We start from the raw sequence: 15,409 nt of genomic DNA, 5'->3' as shown, positions 1-15,409 counted from the left end.
TCAGAAAACTGTCTTGTGTCACTGTCCTAGCACTGTATTTTTCAATGAAGGCAAGCCCATCGCTGTTGTGCTTACAGGTGCTGCGACACACAGCCACCACAGTCTGTGTTGATACTTGCATTTCAGAGCCACATGTGCTATAAAACTTAATGAGTATTGGTGCAAATTTTGAATGAAATTAATAGTCCATTGACCAAAGTAATTTTATCATGGATAAGGTAGAGGTAATTTTCTGTATGAGATGCATGGTGCCCAGATGGTGGAACACCATTCAGGGTAAGCAGTAAAGAAACGTTAGGCATCTGTGTATGCAGGTCATACCTTTGTGTACATGCTCCAGTAAGCTGTCCCTTCATCTGATTCCGTGCGACAAAAAGAAAATAAATTTGCAACACACATACACACACATGTGTATCCTGTTAAATATGTGTAGAAGAATGACAGTTTTTGTTGTTGTTGTTGTTTTGCAAACCACAATGATGATTATTAGACTTCGCCTTACTTTGTAGCCATAACTTCAAAGCTGCCCATATTTGTAATTCATTTGTTTGTCAACATCATTTGAATTGCTCATGCAGTGCACGTATTCACAACATCTGACAAATAAAAAATTCATACTAGTGCTTAGATTCACTTGTTTTTTGTTTTTTTATTCAGTGGGACAATATATCATTTGTTGCTCTCCTATATTCTGGACCAAATGGAGCATCATGTTAGTGTCAAAATATCAAGATTGATTTGTGGTTTGCATTCCTTCATACTGTAATAATGTGGTGAAAGAAATCTGTCAAAGTTTTTCTTGTGATTTATTGTGATTATCTCTCAGTGGCATGAATTCATTGAGCAGCTTCAGTAAACATACTTGATTCATACTGTATGTAATTTTAGTTTGATGTTTCTGATGATTTTGTCTTTTATAGTGCATAAGAATGGAGACAAGAGTAGTTTGAACTTGCCAAACTTTGTAAGAGGTCAGAATCCTCGTAGCTCTGGATGTGAATGGTAGGGCATTTTATTGCCACTGATCAGCTTATTTTGATTTTGCATGTGTTTCTGTAGACTGTATCCTCCTGTGTATTCATGCCATTTATGAAATGTAAATAGCCATCATGATTTGAATTGGTGATTGAAGCCGCTTCTTAACCCATCGACTAACAAGCCTTAGGTACAACAGCAAAAAGAAGAAGAAGAAGAAAAATGAGAGCGAGGGTTGACTGACTTGGGTCGCTGAACTCTTATGGCACCTTCGCTCCCTAGATTGAAATGTACCAAAGGATATGCGCTATCAGTGTGTCAAAAAACAAAACAAAAACATGATGTAATGTTGTGCATTGTAATCAAGTCAAAAGCTTAGAATGAGCATCTCTGATCAGAGAGTCAGACAGGAGATATATTGTGTGCAGGTCAGTCAGCAAATATCCAAGTGCCTATGTGTATTCAATATACATTCTAGCAATGAGTAACCAAAGAAAGTGATGAATTTCTATGTTCCTGTCTATCATAGCATGTGTGAACACATACCTGTGATAGTGTACCTGAGCCAAGTATCTGTGCATAGATTTAGTCCTTGCTACATATGGGGTTATTTCTCCATATCATTTATCAAATCATGCTTTTATCCTGCTATTTCAGTTACAGCCATCACTGATTCCATGGCCACATGTTTAACCCATCAAGTCCTGGGGTAATATTACTGCTGATATTATCATTTTGTCATCCTCAAATTGGCACCTGTGAATTTTGCTGTGTATCCTACATTAGATTTGCACAAAAGCAGAAAAGAAATACGAATAAGCAATATGAGAGAGAAACAGGAAGGTTTATTGTGTTGCCAATTTAAGAATTAAAAAGAAATCTTCAACTGAAACAATCAATTCAATATGAACATCAAAAGATTCAAATTCAAATGATAATAATACTCTACTGTATACGCCAAATATTTGACAAGGTTTTTATTTTTGCGAATTATACAAATTAGGATATTATTCACGAATTTAAAAACATGTTTAAGTATTAACTCTGACCCCAACATGAATGTGACGTTCACGCATGTTTTTTTCCATTCAGTACTGTACTTCTAAATCGCGAATTCAACCTCTTGCAAAAATTTTTGGGAAGTCACGATTCATAAAAAATTAGACTCACTAAATATATGGCGTATAAAGTATGTTTGAAACACATACAATGCATAGTAACAATAATTATTTAAAAAAAACAAATACAGCACCAAATCACAGGAATATGGCATTGTGGGACTTGATGGATGAACAGGCAAATGGCACTTTGAAATCTTGTAACTTTTTCTGATCCATTTCTCTGTGTGAAGCATTCTCTTTTCAATTACCAACCAGTATTAACCAGAGTGGTGTATTTAAACAAAGTAAATTTGATGTACAGACATTGGCAGAGAATAAAGACAGTTTGTAAATACATAGCTCGGAGAATTCTTGGTTAAGTGTACCATTTGTTACCTGGCTAGACTTCAAGCAAGACTGTGTGAAATAAAGATTATGTGCTGTCTCCTGTAATGATGATGTACTTCTTTTTTACAGGCTATTTTTCTAATATTTATTTGCAAGACATTTTATATTTGACCGGAGCGGTATGCTGACACCTGTTGTTGAACTGTGTCAGTGTGTACAGTGTATATCTAAGAAGTACGGACGTCGGCAAAAAAGAAAAGAAAAAGAGAAGACTTTGTATTCCAAAGAATCATATTGTGTGAGAAAAAGAAATTCTCAATCGAGATATTTTATTCTAATTTGGTAACCGTATTAGCATATTATAGCATTTTATGTTTATGAAACTGGACTACCCTGCTATGCTTTATTCTCTATGGCTTTTGATACTATTGCTGATATGTACCTTACGACATTTTTGCAGTCACAAGATTTTATGAGTGTTTGGTTTTATTTATTTCTGGGAAGTACACATTGCATCGTACAATGATCAACTCACTAATGTAGAAAAGAATTGTGATGTACTGGATATCTGTTAAGAGCTATCAAGTTAATAAGAGACTGTAACAGGCAAAAACAGAGCTCAAAGTTCAAGACCTGTGTATTCCATCAACTCTTTGCAATTGACAATATTTTGTATTCATTGTTTATATGTTAAAAAAACAGCCTCCTTGATGAGAGCACTTTTTTTTTTCCAGAGATTGTATTTGTGTGAGCAGACATGTCAGGTCTGATTTTGTGAAAATGATTCTTTTTTTAAATATATATATTGTGTATTGTTGCATACTCTGCATATCAAATAAATGAATGCAATACACTAATCATTGTCTGAATGCTCATCTCATGTGCTTACAGTATACTGTGTATACAACAATCCAGAAAAGTTGCTGCTGAGAATAAATGTGCTCTATGTTACCTGTGTCAACAGCAACAGCAAACAGTCCCAGCTCCCACCAACAATGACTTTAAAAACTGCAATATGAGTGTGGCAGACATTATCACTCGAAAACAGATCTCCATAGCCACCATCGCACCCACCAGCATTCGATTCATAACTTTCTGATAGTGAGGAGTCTTTGTCAATACATTATATCCAGAGAAAAAGAGAGAGAGAGAGAGAGAGAGAGAGAGAGAGAGGGAGGGAGAGAGAGAGAGATGGAGAGAGTTGCAACAATGATAATTATTATCTATATAAGACATGTTAGTGGCACATTAAAAATGCATATTTTTGTCCACTTGATTTACATGTGCAATATCAGAGCATATTCAATACAATGCCAAATTCCCTGGAAGCGACTACATAGTACCTCATAGGCTACTATTGTAGTAAAGTGACCATGCAATAATACACCATATTTTGTCAGGTATGTTTGCTGAGTGTCCGAACGCTTTTGTGTGAATTAACTCTTGCTACAAGTGCCAGTCATAACTTAGTGCAGTCTTTTTAAAATTCTGATAATTGCTCTTTACAGTTTGTGCCTTCTTTCTAGATTATATATACAAATATAATGGTAATTATATTGGATAGCCTTATTTCATGGAATACCAGGGAAAATTGATGAGGGCCAATATTCCCTGGTGTCTCATTTAAATTACCATCCAATATGATATAAATTTTTGTAGAAATTCCAGTGATAATCATATCAGAAAAAAGACAAAGCATAAAGAAAACATATGGAAGGATTATCGTCAGTATGAAGAAACATGCTATCAGAGCCATTATTCTGCTGGGAATCACAAAAACCAGTATTTTCCTAGTATTTAAGCTGTGTTATAATCACATCATTAGTTATTGTAGTTATCATCATTGATTATGAATCAAATAGCTAAGACCATCTCTATAGGCCTATTATAGGTAAACCTTGTAAAGTAGCCCATCTCAATGTTCCATCTATTTTGTTTTTCTTGTAGACTGTCGTTATCTTACTCTTACTCATTTCATCATGTGCCTTTCTCCAAATGTTATAATAAAGTTAATACATGTATAACCTGTGTAGTACAGACTGAGTATAATGACATTCAAATACCAAAACTCCTCTAAGTTGAGGCAGACACAGTGTTACAACAGTCTAGTAATTGTTCGGATTGATGTTATGTATATTTCGGAAGAATTTTCATTTTTCCTTCAAAAGAAAAATAGTACAGATTTACCTTGATATAAGAATGACGGTTAGAAGTCTTAATGGACAAGTTCACCTTCATAGACATGTGGGTTGAGTGAATGCAGCAACATTAGTAGAACACATCAGTGAGAGTTTGAGCAAAATCGGACAATCTGTTAAAAAGTTATGAATTTTTGAAGATTCTGCTCAGTCACAGCTGGATGAAAAGACTACTATAGCTTGTCATGTCACATGAGTACAACGATATAAAGAAAGAATAAAGAAAATTCAACATATTTTCACTTTTCTCGCATAACAAAGGAACACTTGACTTCTCTCTTCCAGAAGGCAGGGGGAATAATATCACCCTGAACATATATCAGTAACAAGTCGAAGAAATGTGCACTTTATTCAAAAAGTAAAGTTTTGTGAAATTTTCTTTTTATTTTCTTTGTATGGTTATACGCATATGACATCATACACTGTAGTAGTCTTCTCATCCAGCAGTGACTACGCAGATACTTTAAAAATTCATAACTTTTGAACGGATTGTCCAATTTTCCCCAAACTTTCACTGATGTGTTCTACTAATATTGCTGCATTCTCTCAATCCTTATGTATATGAAGGTGGACTTGTCCTTTAACTAGGATCCTGTCAGTTTCTGACACTTTAGTTATATTGTCATGGGATGAAATGTATGAAAAAAACAAACAAACACACACACACACAAAATATATAACAATATGATTATAACAGCAACAACACCAACAAGCAGTTTGTGTAGTGACCCTTATGGTTGGGGTTTCATAGAAGATGACTGTGTTTTACCAGTATTTGTGTGTGTAGAGATGTGTGCGGTGATGGCGCTCAAAAACCAAATTGAACCGCCGTGGATGACTGATGCATTCCACCACTAGGTAGTGATGCATTCCCGTCAAGTCCAGTCGTAGTCAGCCTCATCTTGTGTACCTCACACACACACACATGGTACGTGCACACCATGGTGCACACACGAACACAACACAAAAGCTACATCTTCCTCGAACCCTCGCGCGCGAAGATTCATTGTGTATATGTCCTATTTTTATTGTGGTATTTTGGGATCGGAAAACACGGTAGAACCGAGCTAATGAAGTGGGCGGCGGAAAATAAAACGGATGAATTGTCGATGTTTTTTCCGAATCTGACAGAGAAGTGATAATCAGCCTGGAACACTGCTAAGCTTTGTGGCATCAAAGGTGAGGTAATATCAGGATATAATGGTATTGTGGTGTTATATGAGTCAATTTGCCGTTTCGTCGTAGGTGTTCTACAGTAGGCCCACGGTAGAATGTACGGGATTTCATTTGCATTCCACGGGGCAGTGTAAGTAGCGTCCCACCGTTGCCGTTGGTAATGGACATTCGCACGTACAGATTTGTAGATTCTAGTTACGTGTGTGAGTCATCATGAGACTACACAGTGCTACAGTGACGTGCAGTACTACCATCTATTGATTGCACAGCTGTAATAAAACTGAAAAGGAGTCAAAAGTAAAAAGGGGCCTGAGCTTTCACTCGAGCTATTAAGTCATCAACAAAGTTTGTTCTCTCTCCAGTCCCATATCTGAAGTTCTGCCTGTTTGTCATTTTGCCTCTGACGAAGATTCGTGCTACTGTTAGGTAGGATCGAAAGCTCACGCCCCCTTTGACTCCATTTTACTCCATTGACTTGCGCACCGGGCGCGTGCCCCCCGCCCCTAGTTTAATTTTCCTGAAAACAAAAAGAAAAAGGAAAGAAAATGAATGGGGGTGCTTGCGCCCCCTTTTATTTTCGATTGTAATGGCACCAGAAAATTGCGATAACCTGGAAGTGGTACGAGAGCCGGCACAGGAGCCCTTTTTCTTTTTTTTTTTCTTTTCTTTTTTTTTTTTTTGGGGGGGGGGGGCTTGTCAGCTGATTAAACCCGGAAGTGACGGCAAATTTATTTTTGCCCCCCTCCCCTTACGGAATTCCTGGATCCGCCCCTGATGATCTCATTGCCATAAAAAAAGACACCCATCTGAAACCAATGTGACTGATACCCTACTACGATATTCAAATTGTGGAATTACCATCCTTCCAAGTACTAACCACCTCCCTGCTCTGACAACTAACTCCACTAAATAATGCATCTGTCACTCCTTCATGCCAACACTGTTACAGCAGTAAGGGCAGGCTATGGAATGCACCCCCTGCAGATCGATGCTATCGCTGCCACATTGGGCGTCTGGATTTCAGGACTTCCATTTCTGCATGCTAGCTCCATATTGGAGTTTTTTTTTTTTTTCTTGCACATTTGCACCATGTTAATATTTGCATAATTTCATCCTTTGTAGCATCATATCCAGATTTGGACTAGCCTGAGTACCGATGTAGATGTCTACTACTAGTACTACATGAAATGAAACTTGCCTTACAAATGTCTATATATTTCTCTTCAGCAAACAAGTTTCACATGGAAATCTAGCACATTACATCATGGCTGAGGTGCATGTGATTGGGCAGATACTTGGAGCAAGTGGTTTCAACAGTCAGAATTTATTCTGCAAATGGAAAATTCATACAGGTAAGCCAGTCATGTTGATTGCTGCATGAAATATTGATTGTCTTACTTTGCCAGATGCAACATGAAAGTATGGCAGTAGAATATATTTAGCCCTTTGCTTCTGTATATTCTATAAATTTAGTGCATTTTTTTAAGCTCAATTGTTGTGCAGCACTCCATAGTCGACATCAGTTTACTATATATATTTTTAAGATTCTATTTCTGTGTAGAAATCTAATTTGATGCATTTTCTGTGTTTTGCATGTCATCAAAATATTCCACCCTTTATTTCCCCCCCCCCCTTAAACAGTGCTAAAATTTTCTCATTTCCTCAATAGTCAGTGTGGTTATTGATCTTGCAAAATTGTCACAAATCCCCAAAATTGTCTTTAAAGGGAACACAAACCCATTAGAGCAATGTGGATTGAGTGAAAGCAGCAACATTAGTAGAACATATCAGTGAAAGTTTGAGGAAAATTGGACAATCGATGCAATAGTTACGAATTTTTAGAATTTTGGTGTTGGAACTGCTGGATGAGGAGACTACTAGAGGTTACGACATATGAGTGGACAATAACATAAAGAAAACATGAAAATTCCACAAAAATTCATTTTTCATGAAAATTACAAATTCCACCAACTTGATACTGACATATGTTAAGGGTAGCAATTATTCCCCCTGCTTTCTGAAAGCGGTTAGTCAAGTGCTCTTTCATAATGCTAGAAAAGTGAATTTTTGTTGAATTTTCTTTATATTTTCTTTGTATTGTTGTCCGCTCATACGTCATAACCTCTAGTAGTCTCCTCATCCAATGGTTCCAACACCAACATTTTAATAATTCATAACTTTTGCATCGATTGTCCGATTTTCCTCAAACTTTCGTTGATGTGTTCTACTAATGTTGCTGCTTTCACTCAATCCACATTGCTCTTTGGGTTTGCTTTCCCTTTAACAATCCTAAATTCTCAAGATATTGAATTTCAGGTCCTTGTTACATACACCTGTATATTAGAACTACAAGTTGTACATTTTAATGGCATAAGGTTTATACATTATCTCTCAGCTGGTGGACTGCTGTTGATGTAATTTGAGTGTATCCTTCCATCAAAAGACATGGCATGAATACACATGCACTCTAGATGCCTGACCCCCCCCCCCCCCCCAAAAAAAAAAAAAAAGAAAAAAAGAAAATGAATCTTTAACTTTTCTTTTTGTCCATAAACTGCCTGTAGGTGTGTGTAGCTGCCCCTCTTGGCAAACTGAGCCACATGTGGTTGTCCTCTGTATGTGTGTGTTGGGGGATGAAGTATAATGTGATGTGTAAAAACACGTTTGAATACCTAAATGCATATTATCCCTATCTTACTGAAGTCTGCATAAACACAATCAGTTTTTCTATATTGATGATAATTTGTGTCCCTTTGGTATCTACGTTCAGGTGGTGCCTGGAAGGTCATTGCTGGAACTCGCGAGGGCCAGACACAGGTAGACTTACCACAGAACGAAAACTTTGCCGTGTGGAGTCATCCCATTGATGTGCACTTTGCTACCAAAGGCTTGCAAGGTAATGACGGGAAGCAGCGGCTTACCTTCCTTCATCGAATTCTCAATTCTGGAATTGACTGAGCAGAGTTCTCATTAACAGTCCCTATTGGAGGAAAACAGCAAAAGCAAAATTTATCATTCTGTTTCTAGAGTATGTATGTGGAGCATTACTACTCTTGAGCAGATTTCAAGTACCTGGTAACCTTTGCTCACAGTGATATGTTACTCCTTCCTGGAGTTATTGCCATTATCACCTGTGGACATGGGTAGTGATCAAAATGACTAGCTGTCCATTAACTTCACCTTTAAAAGGCATGACCCTGCCATACATAGTTTACCTGAGTTAATTCGGTGTAATATTACACCCTTATTTTAGTAACATGTCATGGTCATGAATGTTTGCCCGCGAGAGATTCTCTAACTTTGAACAGAAGTTGCTACCTCTTGCTCAAAAGATATTCAGCACACAGTATTATAATTTTCTTCATCAAGACAAAGTGGCATTTGTTGATAGAAATCATGCACACATATCATCAGGCATTACTACAATTTAAATACCCAATGTAACGATGAAATAGCATGCCGACTAATGTACTTTCTATTCTTATGTTCATTTGCTATTTTTTGGTGATACTGTATGAGCATTCATCAAACTCCACTTTCCTAGGATGGCCAAAATTGAAGTTTGAGGTCTACCACCAGGATGACTTTGGACGAAACGAGCTCTTCGGGTACGGTTTCTGCCACCTGCCCACTTCACCAGGAACTCATGACATCAAGTGCCCGACGTGGCGACCAGCGGGAACCTTCCGCGAGCAAGTCTCCCAGTTCTTCATTGGGGGCGCCCCACAGCTGAGAAACCCGGAGATGGTGCAGAGTGCCGAGCGATACACGCTCCAGACAGTGGCGATGGGCCAGGTACACTGTCAGCTTGGGGTGATCTTGAGGAACTTTGACAAATATGGGGTGGAATGCTAGCATGGCATCGCGCCAAGTGACAAGGACACTGTCGTCGGGCATTGCAGGACAATGCAATTTGTGTGAATTGTGTGATATATTCTCAGACACCATGTATATCAAAGGGAGTATACAAGTGAGAACTTGTCGGCAGTAGTACTATCAGTGCGGTGTGTTTAGAAAACACATACTGTATGTCTGTTTATTGAGACTGGAAGGACATTTTGCCAAATCCCGGTATTCAAATTGATAAGCAAAGCTGAAACTTCCAGAATATGAAAGAATGGATGAGTGAGAACAAATTGTTTGTGCAGTTGTTTTTTGTTAAGAAACATTTGTAAAACTACCAGAGTCAATCTTATCCAGTTTGTAGCGTTACCAGCATTCACATTGATCAATACACTGCATAGTTCTTGATATGAATTGGCCATGGCTCTGAATAATGATGCATAATATCCTATGATAAATTGTAACTGTTTTATATTTTTCAACAATGCTGCCTCAGAGGCAGACAATTATTCTGTAATAGAGTAAATCAAACAATCAGAAAATTAAAATGTTTCAAAATGATTAGATTAAGAGATGGAGACTATGGAATTTGTAAGTATCGTATGGCTTTGTGAGAAAAAGATTTCAGTGATAGGTAGATGATATGTAAATTAATAATGAAGTCATGGTCTTACATATGTGTATCTCCTTTGATTTGCACAAAAATCTTCACTCGTCGTGGATTCAACAAGAAATTTATTGTGTTCGATAAATTCCTCCAGGAGTATAACAAGTTGGTTTTGATGGATTTGTAGTTACTGATTTACTTGACAGAAAGAAGATTTTTATTGTTTTATCTTCATATGACAATAGACAACCCACGAGATTAGTGTTACAATGACATCCTTGTCGTGACTTATTAGTAGAACGACACCGATATCAATGTGTGGCTAATATACCAGGTATATTAAACGTATACATTTTTTAGATTCCCACTTTTGTTCAATTTAATGAAACTCACAGTTCTTTTAATTTCATCATGAATGCAAAGTGAAGTTGCTTTTTAATCCCAAGGTCTTGCCACAAATTCAATCCTTGACCACAAGTTTCCAGTGAAACTGTATACAGTATATACAGTGTAAGCATGCAAACCCAGTCACTACATTTTGTAACGACCTGTCTAATTACACTATCACATTGGATTCTTTGCCACAAACAGCCCTCCTTCAGCTCTAGCTGACCACAGGGATGTATGATCCATGGTCAAATCTTAGCCAACAGGTTCTTAACTGCCCTTTATCACCAAAGAATTTTTAGTCAAAACTGAATACAGCTGTAGTGCCTCAGCATTTTGTTGTCGTTGTTGATGTAAATACGTGTATGACAAACACGCCTGAGGGAATATTTATTGCATTCATGTCACTTGACCACAAGAATATTTTACTTACAAGTAAAAGTAATCACTTTTCGTCTCCAATGTGGCTCATTTGAACTCATTTGAAGAATTTGTCCTGTATGTACAAATGAAAGCTAGTTTTAAATGAAAGCAGTGAATAAAATCAATTGTCAAAATGAAGATTTTGCATGCAATGTTTGACTTCCCAAGTGCCAGTGAGTTCTTCTGAATGTCATCCTACAGATGCAAAAACATAATACATGTACAGTACAGTGTATCATAGATACTTGATGTGCAGTCACTACAAACAAAATGTGAAATACAGTACATGTCCAACAACGAATGATACATCTGTATGAGGTTAGCCCACTGCCATTAGTGAAGTGTCTGATATTGTACCATATGTGTTCATATTCACAAGCATTAATCCCTTAGTACTTGTGATTTATAGTGTAACACCAATGCCTTGCCTCCTTTGTGTAATGATGTCGGATGTGATGAGAAGCCAATCCGTAGTTTTTTACAGTTTTGTTTAATCCATGTGCTGTCATTACTGGATAAGAAGACTAAAATAATTTATGATGTCGCATAAAGGACAATGGTATAAAGAAAATAGAGAGAATTCCACGAAAATTTCATGTTTATGAAAAGTACTCAATACTTTGACTTGTTACTGACATATGTTAGGGGTAATATCATTTCCCCTGTGCTGGAAAATGAAAATGTTGAATTTTCTTCATATTTTCTTCACATCATTGTCCTACTCTGACATTACAAATTGCTGGTCCTGTGGTTGTTTGCTTGTCTACATTCAATGTTTCCTTAGCAGGCGCATAAAACAAACAAATATGAAGTCAAATTTTGCATCATTCATTGGGTACTGTAAAAGTGGAAATTTTCTCGCCAGCAGTTTGTCACGCTCGACCAAATGCGATGAAATTTATGTGTTTTTAATTCCACAGAATCAAAACATTAATTAGTGGTATGTACGTTTGCTTTAATTTTCACGCTAGTCTCTGGTTGCACAAAATGTGTGAAAATTTCAAATTTTGCAGTATTACCATGCAACTGTCATCACAAGTTTAGTCGGAGATTTCTGATACCAAGGACTAGATACAGAAAAGGATAGGAATTTCAGCTGACCATAACAGGTCAGCATTATCCATGCTTCTCTTGGGATACCTATATAGTCTCCATTAGGAAGGTTCAAGGACAAGTTCACCCAAATGTGTAGATTGATTGAATGCAGCAGTATTTGTAGAACACTGTAACACATCGTTGAAATTGTGAGGAAAATCGGACAATTCATTCAAAATAATGAATTTTTAAAGTTCAGTTCCACCATTGCTGGATGAGAGACTACAAGTTTGTGATAATTACAACAGTTTGTGACATTTCTGCAGGACAATGCAAAGAAAATATTAAGAGAATTCCACAAAATGTATTTTTTTTTATTGAAAAGTACACATTCCCTTGACTTCTTACAGATGTACTGACACATGATCAGGTGATATCATTCCCCCTGCTTTCTTGAAGAGGTAAGTTGAGTGTTCTTTCATTTTGCTAGAAATATGAAAATACATGTACAAGTGTAGGTTGAATTCTGTTGATATTTTCTTCATATTGTTGTCCTGCAGTAATATCACAAACTGTTGTAGTCTTCTCATCCAGTGACGGCGGCACTGAAACTTTAAAAAAGTCATAACTTTTGAACGGATCATCTGATTTTCCTCAAACTTTCACTGGTGTATTCTAATATTGCTACATTCACTCAATCCACACATATATTTGGGTAAACTTGTCCTTTGATGATATGGATTGCTTCTTCATCCAAAGTGTTTCATGAAATATTTTTTCTTTCTGGAAATTTGATTTAGGATGCCACATGCGAGCCACTTCCCCTTTATTAACCAAGATATGATCTAGCCTTCAAAATGCGTGTTCATCCCGATGGAATCCCAGTTTCTTTGCTCATTTTTCCAATAATGAATTATTTTCAAATACATACTTGTAATCTGTCATGGTTGACAGCTCTGCTTATACTGTATTTTTTAGTGGAAATGATATGAACACATGCAGCCGAAAACACATACACACTGTACAATGTACTACACTATACTGGTATGTACTCCATAACGACGTAAGCTTGTATGAACATTATTTGGGATAACCCAGTGTACTGTGTTTGATTGTACATACTACATACATTGTATGTGTATTTTACATGATAAATGCCATTTAAGGTTTTATGACATACAAATGCATGTTGAATTTGTGTTGATTCATGTTACCCTCAACATCACTTTTGCGGTGAAATGAATATCTAGAAACATTCCATATCGTCGCTGGGGCGACAAGACCTCGTATCTACAAAATGTAAAATGTTCAGGAGAGCCAAAAAACATGGCGGCTAAAGCACTGTGGCGAATGGGATAACCTTTCCTTTGACATGCCAAGGTGGTTTCATTTTTGGAGTAAGACAGTTGGGATTTGGACAGGACATTACTTAACTCATTATTTGACCATTAATCAAAAAAAGTCATTTTCACCAAAATTGCATATACAAGGTCTTGTCACCCCAGCGACGATATATTTTTTAATAATTTTTCTTCTATTTTTCATCAGATTACTTGGATTTATGCCCACACAAAAAACCTTCCAAACCAAGATTCTGGTTGTGACCTCATCTGTCAATCATTGCTTAACCCTAATCCCACCGGGTTTTTTGAGGGACTTGAAACCACCCGGGGGGGGGGGGGGGGGGGGGGGGCCTTTTTGCCCCCCCCCCCCCCTTTCAGATCTCGGTCGTGGATCACGTGATCCTCGCAAAAATTTGCACTGAGGTAGAGGCTAATGTAATCTACAAGACTGTATAGTTAGATTTTTCAAATTTTAATTTATGTATTTTATATTAATTAATTTATGCTAATTTATGCAAAATATATATTTTTTGCCTATAAATAAAAAAAATAAAGCTCCAAGACTTCTAATTTTCGGTGAACATATTCTTTTCAATATCCTCAACAATAATATTGGAGCAAAAATTCGGCTTCATAATTATTTCTTATGTATTTCTTTGTTTTTTTACTTTTTGTTTTTGTTGGTTTTTTCATCAATATTTGTCGCATAACTTTTTTAAAGCATAATCAGGCTAAAATAAATCATTATCAGCCATTGAAAGTAAAAATATTTGTTTTTATATGAATTAATTGCAAAAACACAATTTACATTAATGTACATTGGATTTGTACACAAAATCACGTTTTTGAGCAATTTTTGGGTCGACAAATTTTTTTCAAAGGGGCGTGGCTTCAAAACGGTATGCCCGGGAGCAACAAATATGGTCTCAAAAGTTGCGCGATACTTGAAAGAAAAAAGTCATAAAATGTCGCGGCGAGAGCATCACGCGTTGCGGAATAATCACGCGAAACGTCAAGGGGGGGGGGGCCCAAAATGCCCCCCCCCCCCCCCCCCCCCCCCCCGGTGGGAATAGGGTTAAGTACTACACTGTAACATGATTAACAAAAGACATTGGAATGCACCCTCCCCGAAACCGAGTGTAACTTGCATGTTCCCTCGCCATGTCTTTTGATGGTGACATTAATATCACAGAAACATGCAAGTTATTATCATATTAGTACTTTAGCAATGACAGATACGTCAGAACCAGAATCTTGGTTTGGAAGGTTTTTTTGTGGGCGTATCAAAGTAACCTGAAGAAAAATCGAAGAAAAATTATTAAAAAATATATGGAATGTTTCTAGATATTCATTTTACCACAAAAGTGCAGTTGAGGGTATCACGAATCAACACAAATCAACATGCAGTAGTATGTCATAAAACCCTTCAAAAAATTATGCGAGTATGCACACAATCCACTGAAAACACTGACTCGTCAGAAATGGTGTTAAATGTAGCAAATGTGCTACATACCGTACATATATATTTTGCACTTCATCTGCTATGAAAATAGGCTTGTTAAAATCATTAAAATGTCACATAATTATGTACACAACTATGCATATTTACACATCTGTGTAAACACTAAAAAATGTACCGGTACATACATTGTTCATTACAAAAATCTAAGTACTGAGGTGGTAGCCTGATAGGTCTTTTCACCAGTCCATTGAGCATGAACTACATGTACTGGCAACTGTAATGGATGTTTCATTTTTGTTGACATTTCCTCATTAATCTTACTCAAGATTTAACAACAATGCTCCATATTCAATTTCATGTCTGTTCAGTCACCTGTTCACGGCTCCAAGTAAACTGAGTTAGCAGTTTATTTTCAAGCTAGTGAAGTCATAAATCTGTCCCTTCCATTCTTTGAGTGGGTGGGGATGTTTCCTTACATGATGTATATGAGAAACTAAGATCAATATCTGTTC

At 36.9% G+C, this 15,409-nt stretch overlaps 1 protein-coding gene across 1 annotated transcript; it reads left to right on the top strand.

Moving 5' to 3' along the window:
- Positions 1–7,061: 7,061 nt before the first annotated feature.
- Positions 7,062–9,652, top strand: LOC139738244 (B9 domain-containing protein 2-like). The gene is made up of 3 exons (XM_071648898.1): positions 7,062–7,149; positions 8,568–8,693; positions 9,342–9,652. Exons 1-3 carry the CDS (start codon positions 7,062–7,064, stop codon positions 9,650–9,652), a joined length of 525 nt encoding a protein of 174 aa, XP_071504999.1.
- The last annotated feature ends 5,757 nt before the right edge of the window (positions 9,653–15,409 follow it).

The sequence above is a fragment of the Diadema antillarum genome, unplaced genomic scaffold (genome assembly GCF_040938485.1).
Source record: "Diadema antillarum isolate AM-2024a unplaced genomic scaffold, OU_Dant_1.0 seq00000731_RagTag, whole genome shotgun sequence".
Lineage (NCBI taxonomy): Eukaryota > Metazoa > Echinodermata > Echinoidea > Diadematoida > Diadematidae > Diadema > Diadema antillarum.
The sequence above is the reverse complement of the archived record's forward strand: the minus strand, read 5'-3'. Positions and strand labels throughout refer to the sequence as shown.